Source organism: Idiotropiscis lumnitzeri, chromosome 2 (genome assembly GCF_059441095.1).
Source record: "Idiotropiscis lumnitzeri isolate Australia: NSW breed Sydney's pygmy pipehorse chromosome 2, RoL_Ilum_1.0, whole genome shotgun sequence".
In the NCBI taxonomy this organism is placed as follows: Eukaryota; Metazoa; Chordata; class Actinopteri; order Syngnathiformes; family Syngnathidae; genus Idiotropiscis; species Idiotropiscis lumnitzeri.
The window spans coordinates 7,575,197-7,592,218 of NC_142392.1; the positions used below are offsets into that span (position 1 = coordinate 7,575,197).

At 43.5% G+C, this 17,022-nt stretch overlaps 2 protein-coding genes across 3 annotated transcripts in view; one reads left to right on the forward strand and one right to left on the reverse strand.

Moving 5' to 3' along the window:
- Positions 1–17,022, reverse strand: part of LOC148341565 (uncharacterized) — a 49,397-nt gene that overhangs the window by 1,734 nt on the left and 30,641 nt on the right. The window contains exons 3-20 of one of the 2 annotated variants that reach the window (XM_088287791.1): positions 14,520–14,650; positions 9,792–9,950; positions 9,237–9,429; positions 8,233–8,356; positions 4,985–5,043; positions 4,847–4,907; positions 3,909–4,060; positions 3,757–3,821; positions 3,599–3,692; positions 3,109–3,375; positions 2,677–2,970; positions 2,033–2,284; positions 1,599–1,919; positions 1,411–1,523; positions 1,046–1,265; positions 821–976; positions 422–612; positions 49–200 (exon numbers count right to left, since the gene is read on the reverse strand). In XM_088287791.1, the coding sequence (XP_088143917.1) occupies positions 49–200; positions 422–612; positions 821–976; positions 1,046–1,265; positions 1,411–1,523; positions 1,599–1,919; positions 2,033–2,284; positions 2,677–2,970; positions 3,109–3,375; positions 3,599–3,692; positions 3,757–3,821; positions 3,909–4,060; positions 4,847–4,907; positions 4,985–5,043; positions 8,233–8,297 (2,462 nt within the window). In that variant the 5' untranslated portion in view covers positions 8,298–8,356; positions 9,237–9,429; positions 9,792–9,950; positions 14,520–14,650. Of the gene's footprint in view, positions 1–48; positions 201–421; positions 613–820; positions 977–1,045; positions 1,266–1,410; positions 1,524–1,598; positions 1,920–2,032; positions 2,285–2,676; positions 2,971–3,108; positions 3,376–3,598; positions 3,693–3,756; positions 3,822–3,908; positions 4,061–4,846; positions 4,908–4,984; positions 5,044–5,106; positions 5,266–8,232; positions 8,357–9,236; positions 9,430–9,791; positions 9,951–14,519; positions 14,651–17,022 lie in introns of those variants that run through there. The other variant, XM_088287790.1, reaches the window with a different exon arrangement.
- Positions 9,591–16,490, forward strand: LOC148341566 (cAMP-regulated D2 protein). The gene is made up of 3 exons (XM_088287792.1): positions 9,591–9,957; positions 10,111–10,283; positions 15,642–16,490. Exons 1-3 carry the CDS (start codon positions 9,810–9,812, stop codon positions 16,092–16,094), a joined length of 774 nt encoding a protein of 257 aa, XP_088143918.1. The 5' UTR covers positions 9,591–9,809; the 3' UTR covers positions 16,095–16,490.

The following is a 17,022-nucleotide window of genomic DNA, read 5'->3' on the forward strand; positions in this document are numbered from 1 at the left end:
ATGATATCCCTTGCGAGTCTAAACGCTTCAATGTCAAACGTGACTCACCATTTCAAATCAATGCTGACATGAGCGTTGCGAATATAATGCAGAGGGTAGACGCACTTCCAGACCACTTTCAGATCCCGCCGGGTGATGGCTTCTTCCCTGGTTAAGGAGACTGCGAGTGTGTTTTGGAACTCAATGTGGGTTTTGTTCACCTGAGGGAACACAAAATTATTTTTAAGGTGATTTTGGAGGAGAAACACTCAAAATGCATTTACTTCCGTAAGGCGGGATTTTCACCGCATGATTCAAAGAGAATCTCTGATTGTTTCCTCGCAGTAAAACAGACCGAAATGCAAGAGAGCAGAAAAGTCCGAGTTGAGTTTTCGTCTCACTTTGAAATGATTTTCCATCCACAGGAAGTCCAGTCACTCACCCGCCTCTTTGTCCCACATTCCGAGCCGTGTCGAGGAGTGCGGAAGTGGAACAACATTCCGCTTTCTTCCACTTGGCAGGTGGCGTTGTTCAGCACAACCTCAACCTTCCCGCCGATGTACGCAGTGAGGTAGGGCTTCGCCACGCCACCAGTCATCACTTTCTCCAGACACTGACTGAAAATGCCTTTCTCTGTGAAGACAGGGGTGACTTTAACAGGTCAGCAGCAGACAAAAATGATTGGACTTTGGAGAGGTGACTCAAGTGGACAGTGACAGTGCTTCTTCCCTGCTAAAGGTCTGATTTTTTTTTTTTTTATTATTTCTGCCCGATGCAAAGAGTAAAATAGCACTTGAGACAAACTCGCATTCCATATAGTAAAAAAAAATATTTCCATTACCGTTGCAGACTGGGTGGGAGGGCACTGGTGCCTGAAGCACAGCGCTCACATCATAGTAGCCAAAACTGCACGCACAGTGATATGAACCCAGTGTGTTGACGCATTGTGAGTTCTGAGGACACAACGCATGGGTGGATGACGCACAAAGATCCGGACCTGAGAGAACAAAACTCCATAAAACGCACGCCCAATAAACTGATCTCAAGCAATTCCGTATTCTCCTACCGTCCCAGTAGAGCACTCCATCGCGAACGGAGACATAAGCATTGTCACGGGACGCAATATAGTCCACGTGAAACTGAATCGGCAGGGGCATGTTGTCGTCTTTGTGGGAGGCGTCGAAAAGCATCATGTAAATCTGCGTTTTGTTCATCTCGAACGCAGGTTCCATCACGGTCACCTCCATGCGGATTGGAGGACGGACTTCACTCAACAGCTCCTGCAGCTGGAGGACACAAAATGAACACCACAAACGGGTCGGCCATTTAATTCCTATACATTCAACAACAACATTTTTGTTATGTATCAAAACGACTGAATGTATTCACTAAAACAAAATGTTGACGATGCAGAACGCTGTGATGCCTCACCAAGGTTTGGATGCTCTCAACCAAAGTAGTCGTCGTCGCCTCGGCCATTTCGCCATCCAGATCATCAGGCAGAGAACCCGGCACGACCATTCTGAGCACGTAAATATCTTCGGCTACAGCGTAAAAACGGAAAAAGCAACCATCAGTAATTAGACGAATGTGACTTGCGCTACATTCGGGATTCAGACCTCGGTCTTCATTGATGGAGTCAAGTCCAACACCCCTCACAAGAAAGCCATATATTGACTTGTCGACTGTGAAGCACAACGCCGTTCGTTCCGACTCCCACAGGCCGTAGCACCGCTCCTGTAGCTCTAAGATGTACGTCTTCCCAACTTCCAGTCCCGGCAGTCGCAGCTCGGTCTCGGTCAAGCTGTCCGTCTGGAGAGCGCTGCCATTTTCCAGGGACAGTTCATATAAAAAAGACAGGGCGGAACTGGGTGTGCCGGGAATCCACAAGGCTATAGAGTCGTTTGTGCGGTACCGGAGTTCTAACACACCACGGGGTCCTGGAAATCCAGACAATGCAGCAATGGAATTATATTTTTGAGATAAAAAGATTGAGCTTTGCGAAACAATGATTAGCCTTTCAAATTGATTTTTCCATGCGATGCATTTTTACCTGTGTGTACTTTAAGGGTCTTGGTGCTCATCAGAACGCCATCACCACACAGTGCGTCCACTCTGGCGTGGTAAAGGCGGCACGGCAGCAGCCCTTCAACCATATAGTCCGTATCGAATGTTGCGCCCAGCAGCGAGCCCTCGTGGTAGATGTGGAACCTGGAAATGGACGAGGCGCCGCTCACCTCCCAGCTCAGCGTGTAATTGTTGGGCCCGAATGACGTCTGATGCAAGGACTCGATGCTGGAGAACGCTATGTGACACAAATGGGTTCACCTTGGCTGTCATTTTCTCTCTTTAGAGCAGGCGTGTGCAAACTACGGCCCGGGGGCCACATGCGGCCCGTTAAATGTTTTAATCCGGCCCGCCAAACTTAAATAAAAATTTAATGAATAAACTTTGTTAATGTTTTATTTTCTAAACACTGTGGTTTTTCAAAGACATATATAATGTAATGCTTTTGTTCACTTTCATTTAAAATTAAATCCATTTTTTTCCTTCTATGAGGTGAGGTGACCAAAACACTCCATCCATCTGCTCCTGGTCCGGCCGCTCTGTCAAATTTTAAAACCCATTGTGGCCCGCCAATCCAAAAGTTTGCCCAGCCCTGCTTTAGAGTCATCCGTGACAAAAAGTAGAGCTTACCAGCAGTTCCATCATTCAGGACGATTTCACTATAACGGGCCTCCAACCCTGCTTGGCAAACCGTCTGCAGGGCAAATTTAACCTTGCTGCAGGGCTGCAGGTCAGACAGGGTGAAAGCAAAGTCATCCGCTGCGAGCCAGGTGGGCACCTCCTCCATGACGTGGTCCGTCCCGTTGAGATGGAAGGCTGTGAGAAGGAAGAGGGAGAACCCGAGGTTCTCTGGCAAGTTCCAGCTCAAAGATATGCTGCTGCCGTTCCATGAACTGACCCAAAAATGTCTGGGAATGTCTGGATCTGATGGGAAAAGACGACAAAACATTTTACAGTACGGTTTGTATTAAAGCCAAGATGTAGAATGAGTGAAGTTTCGCTGGTGCAAAGGCATTCTTTCGGACTCGTCAATAAGAATCCACTCTCAACATTGCAACTTACCAGTTAAAGTCGAGAGACAGGTGACAAGGAAATTGGCCTCTGTGTCCACGCACACCACATAGAGCATACAGGAAATCAGGGAAGTGAATTGATAGTGAGTGTCAGTGATCGTGTTCCTGGACAGCATGTTATAGGAGCCCTGGTCAGCATTGAACAGGGACACAGTGTGGGTGCTGCCGGCAGGAGCTGATCGGGCCACGGTCCACGACAAATGCAACGTGGCGGGAGACCGAGCCTCCACCTTGATAGGATACCGCAACGAGTGGCCTGGAATGAGGATAGTCAAAGATCAAACTAGTAGGAAAATGGATTAGGTTTGTAAAAAGTCACCAATTTTAATTAAACTGAGATCCTGTCCTGCCATTTGAAAACAGACATTGAGATTTTTTTTTATTGGTTTGCTTGGTTGGATTTATATGCCCCCCCCCCCCAAAATAAATCAGTTTATTATGTGTTGCATTTATCGCACACAACACATGCATGCTCTTACCAAAAGCAAGGAAGAAGTTTTCATCTTGAAAGAGGAACAGTGTGCCATTTTGACAAGGGAACGCCTCAGAGGGATCCAGCAAATCAAGGATGCTCTACAAACAAAGATTAGGTTACAAAAACAGCTCCATTTTATTGCTATATAGATTATTCCAGCACCTGTGTCGCACTTGTTGGATATTTCTCGGGTGCCTGTCGCCCAGTAACTTTGGTTTGCTTGGTACCTCAAAAACAAACAGCAACGTTTGAGAATGTTCTCTTCTTAATGGCTAAATGACATTAATCAATGAAGAATGATTTAGTGTGCTTACCAGGGGAAACAGTTAAAGTCCACGAGTGAAGAGAGCCGGCATATTCGAGGGTCACATTGTTTTCTACAGATGGCGGTACCGTCAAGGACACCATTTCACCGTTTGTCCAGAGGTTTTTTAAAGTGGTTCCATTAAGCCATAGGTTGCCAAAACTACGAACCAATAATAAGTCTTGTTACCCTCCGAGCTAAAGTGGGCCAACGTTTGTTCTCAATTACTTTGGATTTTTAAAGTGGACAGCTGGACAAGAACAGGTAGTGTCAATGTAAAACAATTATTTTGATAGTTATTCTTCCATAATTGCATTCGTAATGAATTTGTCATTTTCTGTAGAGTTTTCCTACGGCGGAGCTAGACATTTTTTTTTTTTAAGTCATTGAGAATGTTGAACACAAGACAGAGATTGTTAAAGTGCGGTAGACTAGAAACACGAGTGCTATGCTGACTCCCTTACTGGTATGCAAAAGAATAAACTCTTAGGCACTGTTCGGTTGTATTTAACTTGTTAGCATAATACACACAAGATAAAATTGAAGTGATGTTTTTAAAACTTTATTTGTTTTGTATTTGATTTAATGTGTAATACATTTCAATTGAATCATCACTTATGGGTGCGGTAGAAATGTTCAAACTTTTACCATAGTTAAAATTAATCAAAGGAACACTACACACATAATACCATAATTCTAATTGTTGGCCTTGGTGATTTGGAGTGCAAAATGTTACAGTAGGCCAACAATGTGCAAAAACGTTTGAGAACCACTGAGATGGACGTTTCAACATTAGGTTAATCAACAGCATCGAAAGAAGACAAACTCGAAAGCAAATTACGTAAATCAATACAATGCAATGCAATTTCTTGTTAGCATGGCGTCAGTGAGCAGAGAAAAGACTAATGGTATTTCAGGGAGAGAAAAAAAGGGGGAAAAAGTATTTACCTTTCCTGAGGGTTGCCCAAGTCCATCCAACAAATAGAAAAATAAACGTCACCTGTGCGTCCTGTGAAAGGAACAAGAAAAAGTGTTTGTATATCGAACTACACGTTAAAAGAAATTCGAAAGCAGCGTCAGGCTCACCTAACGAGATTGCTTGAGCAAACAGTGTGAAAAAGACGACTCGAAACTCAAATGAATGCCTGAAGATATATTCAGAATTAATAAAACAGAAACATTTCAATTGTTCATGTGTGTTGTCTTACATTTTTCTTCATAAATCCAGCAAGGAAAACGCGTTTTTGTTCCGTAAAAAGTAGGCCTTGCTGGAAAAGGACAGGCCACTAATGAGTGACAGGTGAGTGATGACGTCACATCACGCCGCGAAACGACGAGGACGTTAAGTAGTCGTCGTTGCTTATTGTATGAATGATAAAATCAACGTATGTCAATATAAACACAGCTATGTGTAAAAAAAATATGTTTAAATAAATATTTCCTCCTATATGATCTTCTCTTTTGTGTGTCAACTGTGGCGCCTCGTTCATGGCTTCACTAGCAATTCTTAGATGGGCCTGTAGGTGTCAGTGTGCACCAAAATGGAGGCCTGGAGTTACAGGTCAACATCCGCATACACCTTTCACTAAAATTTGATTAAAAATGATAATTAGTTTGCCGATTAATTTCCTTGCAGGGTTCGGGCATGTACAAGTAGAACCACTGTGTAAATGGATAAGGGGGGGGGGGCTAATATCAAAAGGGCATTTCATGGCATACAAGCAGCTACGATACATATTAACCAAAATAAACCACTTTAAATTACTTTAAATTACAATAACACGACCTAAAATGCCGAAAAGAGCCTTCTATGGAGAAAAGTGGACAGTAAATTGATCGGAAAGTAACAAAATCAATAATAATCGGTTTTGGACTTGATTCTTTCCGGCCTTTTTCAGGTTGTTTAGCTCAACCACACAAAATAATAATAATACATTTTAAAAACTAACCAACTAAATAAAATGATGCCCGTTTGGTTCAGTGAATACGGTAAATTGTTTAGAGTTGCGAATATCAATGTGCTCATGTATGTGTCATGCGTATGACTGGCAATCATTCCAGGGTGTTGAAATCAATGTATCATTCGTTTTTCGAAACAATACGGAAAGTATAAAAACAACAAGCACAACAAAAGACTTGTTTTGTAAATTTTCGTTCTACAAAAAAAGGGGGAGAATATCTAACGATTCGTATTCCAATGTCCGATTTTGTGCACAAATGCTCATGGAACATAAACAAAAAAACTAATATTACAGGCGATTTGTACGTTTCATGTTCTTCGAATGTCATCCGCTACAAGTTGCGCGACACGGGTCGGAAGTTCAACCGGATGAGCGCTTTCATTTGACTCACGGGAACTTCTATTGAGACATAACGAAGTACACGAGCCGTCCAAATCGCGTGTCATCTGTTTTTTTACCTTCTTTCCTTTTTCTAGTTGAGCACAAGATCAGAAATCGGTAAACGAGTCGTTATCCGTTTTTTTTAGTTCTTGGAACGAATATTGACTTTTTATTTGGTTTTTTTTTTTTTACTTTCCGTTTTGTTTTGTAAATCGAATGCATGATTCTTCCTCACGTGTGTGAGTTTTCATCGCGTGTAAACTAATTCCATTCGGCAAAGTAAAGGCGATGTGTCCTTAATCAGAGTGCAACATTACAGTGCTTGTATTTCGGTGTCCAGGGTCCAGTGAACAGCACTGTGCGTGACTCACACAGAGCAACTTTTGTCAGATGAATTTTAACAAGTAATTGGAGTCACAAGCCCGTGGAGAGTCTGAGGCAGCAGTCTTGTAAGGGGATTTGTCTCATCATGATCTGAGTTGAGTGTGTTGGAAAATATTCGTGTTACTTAGTAAATATGGGGAGCTGGAAATATTCGTTGTTGTTGTGTACATTTTGCTTGGTGCTGACTACTGGAGAGGTAACAAAAAATGATGATGAGGTCAACCTCGTCAGCTTCCTGAGAGGAATCTACGCCGGACTCTTGGTGAGGGAGGACCCGTTCGTCCTCAACACAGACTTTGGGATAAACTCCCTGGCTTGGGAAAAGCCGGAGGGCCTCTCAGAAGAAAGCGAAGACAAACCACTCAAGGAGGACAACAATGAGGATCCTGGACCAGTGGTGTTGACCAAAAACGGGCCGATCAAGGGGATTACAGCAGATAAGGCCCAGATATTTTATGGGATACCATATTCAGATCCCCCGATTGGGGCTTATCGCTGGAAGCCACCGAGACCTGTGAGTCCTTGGAAGGGGGTTTATGACGCCACCTTTCCCAGGGACCCGTGCGTGCAGGGATGCAGAGGATCACTTGCTGTGGAATGTCCAAAAAATGTAAGAATCGACACTTATTATACAGAAAGACATTTAAAGGTATAGTGAGGCAGTTTATTTGAGTTAGTTGTGCTCAGTGATCATCGATTTTTTCCAGTTTCCTTCCACATCCCCCAAACAGGCATGTTAATTACATTTAAGATTCTAAATCAGGGGTCAGCAATTTCACCCCTCCCCTAAATTATCCATAAATGAATGAATCCATAAATCGTGTTACTAATAGCCAAGCTGTATATATTAATTGACGCCGATCAAATATCCCACTTAGGTCCGCGAGGATTGTCTCTATCTGAACATCTTCGTCCCCCGGGATGTGAATTTAAGCTCGCCGCAGCACAGTTCACTTCCTGTGATGGTGTGGATCCACGGTGGGGATTTCATCGCCGGTTCGGCCTCCAAGCCGCTGTACGACGGCCGCTTCATGAGCAACTTCACCCACACTGTGGTCGTAAGCCTGGAGTACAGACTAGGTGAGGAATAATTGTCGTAAACTTGGAGTATAAGACAAGGCGAGGAAGTCTCACAGGCAACCATTAAAATAATGTTTATGGATATTTGACGCGGAATGAGGACACATCATGTGCATGCGTGTGAGAGTCATTATTTGAAAATGGCTGTTAGTAATTATTCCGTCTGCCTCTGCGGCAGAACACATGAGCAATTTGGCAAATGGCTGCCACGCTGGAGTCAATTTGGCCTTCTGGGATGCTGATCATGTGACTGTATGATTTAAAGGTGCGTTTGGGTTCCTGGTGTCTGGCAAAGACCCCAAAACGTCAGCCGTGGGAAATTACGGAATTTTGGACCAGCAGGCGGCACTTATTTGGGTCCAGGGAAACATTGCGATGTTTGGAGGTGACCCCAGCAAGGCAAGTATCAATCATTTATTTAATAGCAGCTGAATGGCAGAAATTCCAAGTGTATAAAGTAGCGACGTGCTTTTGTGTCAGGTGACAATATTCGGAGAGAGTGCGGGTGCTCAGTCGGTGAGTCTTCACCTGATGATCCAAAGCAGCAAGCCTCTGTTCAAACAGGCAATTCTGCAGAGTTTGCCTTTCTCCATCCCTCTCAAGACCAGGTGAGGAAGCGGCAGCTCTATATCTCATCTCTCCCACAAACACTCTGTCATGTTAAAAAAAAAAAAAAAAAAAAAAAAAAAGACTCCTTGTTAGAAATGTTTCAAATCGTCACACTTCTTCCCAATTTCCGCATTTTTACGGCCAAAAGACGCGCTATACCAAAGGGCGCAGCACCAGTTGAGGGTGCTATTTCTGTATTTAAGACTGGGCGCGGCGCACTACCAGGCGCATGCTAGCGCATGCTAGCTGGCGCATGCTAGCTGGTGCATGCTAGTTCACGCATGCTAACTCGCGCATGCTAGCTCGCGCATGCTAGCTGGCGTATGCTAGCTGGTGCATGCTAGTTCACGCATGCTAACTCGCGCATGCTAGCTCGCGCACGCTAGCTCGCGCATGCCAGATGTCGGTACCAAAAATATCTCTGAACAGCATATAAGCAAACAATGAAACAAAGAAATAAAAATAACACAAAACATGCATCTTTCATGCCATTTATATCCCCAAAAGAAATTAAAATAACACAAAAAACAGTATTGAGGCATTCTGGGAGCCTCAGCCAATCAGATGGCTGGTTAGAGAGATGTGAATGGTGTGCTTTGGGCAGTGTGTTTTTTTTTTTTTTTTTTTTGCAGTCTGTTGTCTAAACCTGTGATGTTTCTTGCTTGCATTAACATGAATGATAAGACAGACTACGACATCTTGGACAGCTGCCCCTTTGTCTAGCTTTCTCCTGCACCATCACTCAAAGAACGCATTCACAAAATGTATTTGTCACACTCAATTCGAAGCATAGATGTCTCAGACATCGGTTGCATGACAAGGCGCCTCGTTTGTTTTGGGGGAAATTTGGGACTTTAAAGTGCGCCTTATGGATGCAAAAATACGGTAATTGGCTTTCTATTTGACCAAACATGGCTCCTTGCCCGACAACGGGTGGCATACAAATAACGACTCCAGGCCAGATATAGTTCAACTTGACGACGATCATGATGATGATCCAGTTTCCACGTTCCCCTCAGACACGACGCCCTGAAGCTCGGGAAGGACTTTGCAAAACAGACCAACTGTTCGGTTGGCGACATCGTCTGCCTGCTGTCTCTCACGCCACAGGCCGTCCTGGAAGCGCAGATGAAAACAAGTAGGACGACGCACAACATCAACAACAACAACAGCAGCAGCGGCGGCGGCGGCGGCGGCAGCCCACACTTTGCAAACTCGACTGTTACATAAGCGGCGCTTGGCGAGTTCATGATGAAAAACACAAGTTTTATCTTGATTTATGGCATCCTGTGAAGCTAAATAATTCTTGGGCAGGACCTTGAAAGGAGCAGTTTGTTTTTTACTGCTATAGTATATCTTTCTGAGGTGTGATAGCCCTGAAACTCAAAAACAAAAACCAGGAGGTGATTTATCGACTGTTTTTTTTTTTCCCTGGCCGGCCTTTTAAAAATCTGATGTCAAATCCCTTCAGGTTGTACTTTTGAAATAATTCTGTGATGCCAGGTTCCAAGCTGGTGAACCCGTTCCGATTCCTGGAGGCGTTCGAGACGTGGGGTCCCTTTATTGATGGCGAACTCATCAAGGAGCAGGCGGTGACCGCTTTCCAGAACGGCCACTGGCAGAAGGAGAAACCGCTGCTGCTGGGTGAGACACACACACACACACACACCCCCCCCCCACACACACACGGTTCATTATTAATGCGAGGCACGCAATCCCCAACGCTTCTCATTATAACAGCGCACAATCATCACGAGGGGTTCATATTTGAGTTTTTGTTTTGTTTCTGCCCTGCAGGTACAACCTCAGAGGAAGGCGTGATCTTTGTCTACGGCGTCTTTAACAAGCCCGTGTCTACGGTGGAGTCCATCATGTACGTTACGGCCATCTTCAAACAGCACAGCCTACGGATCCTGCACAAGTACCTGCCGCTTTACAGAGACTCTGATCGGAGAAATATGCTGGCTCAGGTGAGACCTCCTGAACAATTTTAAAAAAGGATGTCATTAACAAAGGCCGAAGGTTGATTGGAGTCCGGCCCACGAATTGTCCCCTGTGCGTGTGATGAACCTTCTTGCATAATGGACAAACGACAAAAAATGCCTCAGAACGTGTCAAAAGCGCCACTAACAACTGTTTCTGTACGACTAAACATTTTTTATGAATAAGGCCGGAGGGTTCAAGCCGGAACTGTACCAAAATTGCTCCCGGAGTGCGGGGGACTGACCGGCAAAGAAGGGTCAAGTGCCCGGCCCATGTACAGTGGTTATAGTACGTGACAAATACGATCAATAATTCCATGTAGTCAGATCTATTGCTAAAACAACAAACGTAATGAGGCCTTAAACACATTCATGATCGTATAAACCAGGCGTGGGCAAACTACGGCCCGGGGGCCCCATGCGGCCCGTTAAACATCTTAATCCGGCCCGCAAAACTTGGAAAAAAAAATGAAATGACTAAAACTTGTTAATGTTTTATTTTCTAAATACTCTGGTGTGTCACTTTCATTTCAAATGAAATCTATTCTTTTTCTCGGATGAGGTGAGGTGAGCAAAACACTCCATCCATCTGCTCTTCGTCCAGCCCCTCTGTCAAATTTTAGAACCCGTTGTGGCCCGCCAATCAAAAAGTTTGCCCACCCCTCGTATAAACAAACAAAAAGGCCAGTTAATTGCTCACCGTGGCAATCATCAGGGCTCGGTACCGGTCCCACAGGAGTCCATAATTGAGTCTTAACAGGCAAGTGAAGCCTCAAAAGATAGCAGGATCCATTTATGATCCATTCCAAGATTTCAAATATTGTACAATGACATACTTAACTCATTCAATACCATTGACGGCTAAATACGTCTTTTTTTTTTTTTTTTACTCAGCTGGTAGTGAATGAGTTTTAAGAGAAGCCTTGATGGAAGCCTTGCTAAATAAAAGGATCACTTTGCGCCAAACAAAACACAGCTCACTAACAACCATTGGGAGTTTGGCAGGCTTGTGTTCTTCAATTTAACTTTGGACTCAAGCCTCATTGCTCGCGTCTCAAATTATTGTGCAATTATTTGTAATGTAATGTTGGCCTCTGCGCACAAGCTTGGAGCTATACGATCACATGGAAGCCAAATGCGTTGTGAGGGAATTACAGAGATGGAGTAGAATGGAGGAAGGCATCACATGGTTACTTTTTTTATTGGCCAAATGCGGGTTTGGGAGATAAACATGTTCTCGTATTTGTTTTTACGCTAAGACAGAGACATTGATTTCATTCAAATGGTTAGTAGAGACACTTTTGTGGACTTTATTGGTTTATTAATAATGGTCGTTTTCAGATAAAGGAATCAAATGAGAAAAGTCAGGCCAAAAGACTACAAAATTATATCCAACGCTGTATATGTTATCGTTTAAAAGAGAATAGCTCGCTCGTTATACGACAAATCAAAGCAGTGAACCACTAATACTTTAGTAAAGAATGTGTCTTCCCCTCCATTAGGAATGCAAGTACCATAAGAAGCAAGCACTTAAACGCACCGTCGGAAAATATAAGATATGCAATGAATGAGAACTACTTTTTTTTTTTTTTTTTTTTACCCAGACATTAAAACTGACTCGCAAAATCTCTTTAAACCTCTGCTGCGGGGCGCATTTAATTAAGCAGAAGAGACAATAATGTATGCAAATTTGAATTTCCCAGCTCACAGAAAGAGATACTGTTGCAAAGCGCCCGCCATTCAGACTGAGTCCAATTGTGTGTAAATAAGAATTTTGATTCTATTTAATAGCAATTTGGGGCTTTTATTCAGCCCAAGACACCTGATTTAGGGCACAAGTGGATGAATGGCTTCGAGCACGTTGCAGCCCGGGCATCAATAAGCCGCCATTAGGTCTTCGACAGATGGGTGGTCATGCATGGATCAATGTCTGCAGTTGTCGGCCTCTGCAGTGTCGCTTGAGGCTGTGATTTATGCAGGGAAAAAAGGTCACGCGTCCTAAAAGTCGAGCAATTAAGAAAATAATAGACGTCTGGCTTGAGCATTTATTCGATAGTACTCGTATACTATTTGTCCTCACGAGTAGTCATTTTCCCATCACTTTTGGCCTACTAGTGAGCTATTAAATTTTATTGTGCTGCACAAGGAACGCTACAAGGCCCAACTAGTAGACATATGTCACATACTAGTAGCCTCCTTATCAAATACAAATGTATTCAATATTCATCTACTCGTGTTATTTTTTTCTTCAATGCTAGAACATGTTTTGCATACTAGAACAAGTACATGTTACTTGTGAGGTAAAAACTGTGCACTAGTAGACAAGCGTGTTTTCTAGTACGACTACTGACATAACAAAAAATCTCATGCTTCACTAGTTGTACTACTAGTGCACAGTTACCATCGTTTCACCTCACTAGTAACATGGAGTGGCGCTACTAGTGTGCCGAAGTTGTCCTACTAGTGAGGACATGGATCGTTCTAGTATCTTAATTTTGATATCACAGATAGCAAATAAATGCTGAAATGGATTTATAATAAATCATTTCAGCATTTATTTAATGAAGTGACCATCAGGCAGTGACACATGCCAACTAGTTGGGCCTGGTCATGTTACAGCCGGGATACTAGTAGGACAGCTAGTGAGGCAAAAATGATGCACTAGTTGGCGACTATGTGCTACTAGTGCAACTTGTAAAGTGTTTGATGTTAAATAGAAGAATTGTATTTTGTCACGTTGTGCTACTATGTTTCAGTTTTGCCAAACTGCTAACATGCAGTTGTCTTACCGGAATGTGTAGTTGTCACAAAAAGTATATTAGCGTGAGAACTTTAATAAGATGCATATAACACATAGCGAATAACTGTTTAACTGACTTTCGTCAGGCTTTTTGGACATGGACATCCTCAAGGGCAGGCGTGGGCAAACTACGGCTCATGGGCCACATGAGGCCCGTTAAACGTTTTAATCCGGCCCGCCGAACTTTAAAAAAAAAATTAAATGAATACCCTTGTTAATGTTTTATTTTCAAAATACTGCAGCGTGTCAAAGACATATTTTGTCGTAATGCTTTTGTTCATTTTCATTTCAAATTAAATGTTTTTTTTGTTTTTTTTTTCTCAGTTGAGGTGAGGTTACCAAAACACTCCATCCATCTGCTTCTAGGTCCTGCCCCTCTGTCAAATTTTAGAATCCATTGTGGCCCCGCCAATCAAAAAGTTTGCCCACCCCTGCTCAAGGGTGTCATGTCCTGCCTACAGAGGGAGCTAAATCTGCAGCTTCTTTCGCTGGCGACTAAAACCCTCCCTACTCCTTTCCATCATTAGTATGGAGCTGGAAACTTGGAGAGCCAGCTACCTGCATGGTAGTCACGAAGTGCGTCTCTTTGAGATGCAGCCAGACTGTTCACACCAGGAAGTGACTTGTCTGTCATCAACACCCCGCAGTGACAGTGTCATCACCCCGGAATAATTAATGAAGCGCTAGGCCGACGTAGTCCGGTAATGCGGGGATGCTGACTGAGATGTTGATTTGAGTACACACATTTTGGTATACGTGTCATCAAAATGTGGAATTCAAAATATTTAATGATGTTGTGAAAGCGTTTTGGTTTGGTGTATACAAAGTTATGGGGGGAAAAAAAATCCAAAAGTTATCATGGAGTGCAAAAGTACACGCAAAAAGTGTGTGTGGGGTGTAGACGTCTGCTTATTTTATAACGGAGGATATGTAAAAAAAAAAAATTTAAAAAAAATCGTAATTTGACACGGATGTTTATATAAATCCAATTAGGAAGTGTTTTAAAAAGCCCGAAAAATAAAAGATAAATACTCATAATGATGCATCAAAAAACATTGATTTGGTCATATTTAACATAAAACTTTGTGTGGGTCCCCGTATGTCTTCCTACCCTTGGCTTGAAGCAAAAAGAAAATAAAAGACATAAACAAATTCCATGAGCGTAGCAACAACGTTCTAACGATCAGAACATAAATCCCTTTCTCTGTTTTACAACCCCAAAAAATTGATTGGAATTTGGAAGCCTGGAGCATGTTTTATTTTTTCCCCCCATCTCCCTCTGTGATGTCGATGAAAGTTCAACGTGCGCACTTCGGGGGAGGACGCGGGAGGTCAAGAGGTGATACTCTTGCGCGCGTTTAGTATTCACCGACAGTTGGGGCCACAGCTGGAACACACACTCACACATACGCACACACACTTACATGTCTTCATAAAGGGCACTTCTCCGGAGGTTGTGGGAGGAGGTCGCGATAAATGTCAGCCAGTTCACCACAGAGGTTGATGTTGAGCGCTCAGCATTTTTTTTTTTTTTTTCCCCCTCCACAACTTGTGCCTGCAAACACGGTGGAATTGGATCAGCACAATTTGGCAAATGTAGGACACAGTTTGCAAAGCAGCACAGAAGTAGAGACAAATACGGTGTACATTTACAGAACTACGACCTTTTGAGGGCTATGTTACATAACGTCATCCCAAGACTAAATGTCTATGTCCAGTATGTGCTGTGAGGAACAAAAGAGAAGTGAATCCGTAGGTGTGTGAATCTCGGCATACAGCTCTGTGGGTGCAGGTTGCAGTTCTGGAAAAAGATTTTTGTTAAGTAGCGTTAAAATAGTCTCCATTTATTTTTTTAAGTACGGCAGTAATCATTTAATTTCATACAATCGGAGGTGTCCAATTGCCCCTGTCACATCCATGGCCAACTACATCATCCGCAAGGGAAGATCTTGCAGTCCAGCATTTAATATCATGCATGGGCCGCGAGTCTATTTCTGTTCCCGCAATGTCAAGCACGGGATACTCGGTCGGACGTACTACTCATCCGACCGCCCTGATTTTCATGCAAATGAGGGATGCCGCAAGGATTGGCTGGGAAAAGACAACTTCGAACACAAAACGGTATACAAAGCCGCCAACGAACTGTTTTGTCCAGGTCTACCTGTGCAAAGTCCAGCAAAATAAATGAAAGAAAATTCTACCCGTGCACACAATTAAACTTCGCTTTGCGCTAGACTTGCATGAAATTAGGGCCCGTTCAGTCAGCCCTCCCAATGCAAGTCAGCATTTAACTCCATAAGACGTATATATATACGTTTTCAAAATTGTAATCCCTGCCTCCCAAAGACGTATTTATACGTTAAAAAATTTTGCGGCATTGCTTCATGTTTTTATATCTTCAGAACACAATATTCTGTCGGCCTTGCAAAAGCAGTCAAAATCCAGAAAAACAACGCTGTGATGGAGGTGTTTCCTCTCGTGAATGTGGATGGAATTAAATGAGTTAAGAATTAAGGTAGCATATTTGTGTCTTCTCCTCCCTTCAGATCGTCACAGACTTTGCCTTCCTCTGCCCATCGCGAAGGGTGGCGCGTGCCGGCACAGAAGCAGGAAGCCGAGCGTGGATGTACGTATTCGACCACGTGACGTCGGACCCCCGCGTCTGGTCCGGTCTGACCTTCTGCTACCGACACGTCTGCCACGGCGCCGAGTTGCCGTTCGTCTTCAACTCGGCTCCCGTGGCCGACTTCACCATGACGCCGGCCGAGAAGCTGCTGTCCAATCGGATGCTGTGTTACTGGGGCGCCTTCGCCCACACGGGCGACCCGACCTCGCGGGTCAGTCAGACGACCTTCTGCCGGGAGCAACGTCTGCCTGTGTGGCCTCGCTATTCTGACACCAGCGGATGGCTGGTCATGAACCTGACGGTGCGCTCGCATGCACAAGTGGGGACCAGGAGCCATGTGTGTGACTTCTGGGACCATCTGGATGTCTACTAGGGTTGCAAAATGTTGGGAAGTTTCAGAGCTGGAAACTTTCTATGGGAATAAACTGGATAAACCAGGAATCTAGAATCTGGAATTGAGAAAATGAAAATCATTGAGAAAAGTATCATTTTTACTTTTCCTGACAATTCCCATGAGAAGTTTCCAATTTGGAATATTTCCAAAATTCCCCATTTTAAATCCCCAGATTTAATCCTCCGCCCCTTTGCAATCCTAGCATTTAATAGCTGACAAATAGTATAAATTATCACCAAACCTTACTTTAAAGGTCCTGTATCATGCAAAATGAACTTTATTTGTAGCCTTTAGCAATTATAAAATGCTAATTCCTCACCAAAACACCCCCAAAGTGGTGTTTTCCTCCATTCACCCATCTGAGCGTTGCTGTTCATTCCTGCTCTGCCCAATCAAAGGAAACGATTGGGTCCTCATACTTATATGTTTACAAGACTGCAGACTACACACATGCCCATTTTCCCAGAGGCGCCGGAGTTGGGAATAAGTATCAGTAGATGTTTTCGCAACTAGTCTTCCTAGTAACAAGAATTGTTCATTTTTTTTACTTGCATTTTCATTTAGAAAATGTGCAAGTGTCAAAAATGTGTTTGGGTGTGAGAAGTTTAGAAGTTTGTTCGGTCTTCTTTCAGATAAAACTATGCGCCAGAAAGGGTTGGAATTTCTTTTCGGAAGCACGCGACAGGCCATGCAGTTGCTATTTGTCTGTGAGCGGCATTTCTCAGAGAGCCGCCTGGTGACCCTTGGCCAGTATCTAAGAGGACTGGCTGAGAGATTAAACCGTAAAACTGGCACCATTGCCACAATCAAATCTGGTAGAGAGGCCAAAGCTTTACTGCTACCGTATTAGCATTAAGCCACTAACGTTAGCGTCGTTGTCAAGCACGATATGTCATGTTGTTGTCAG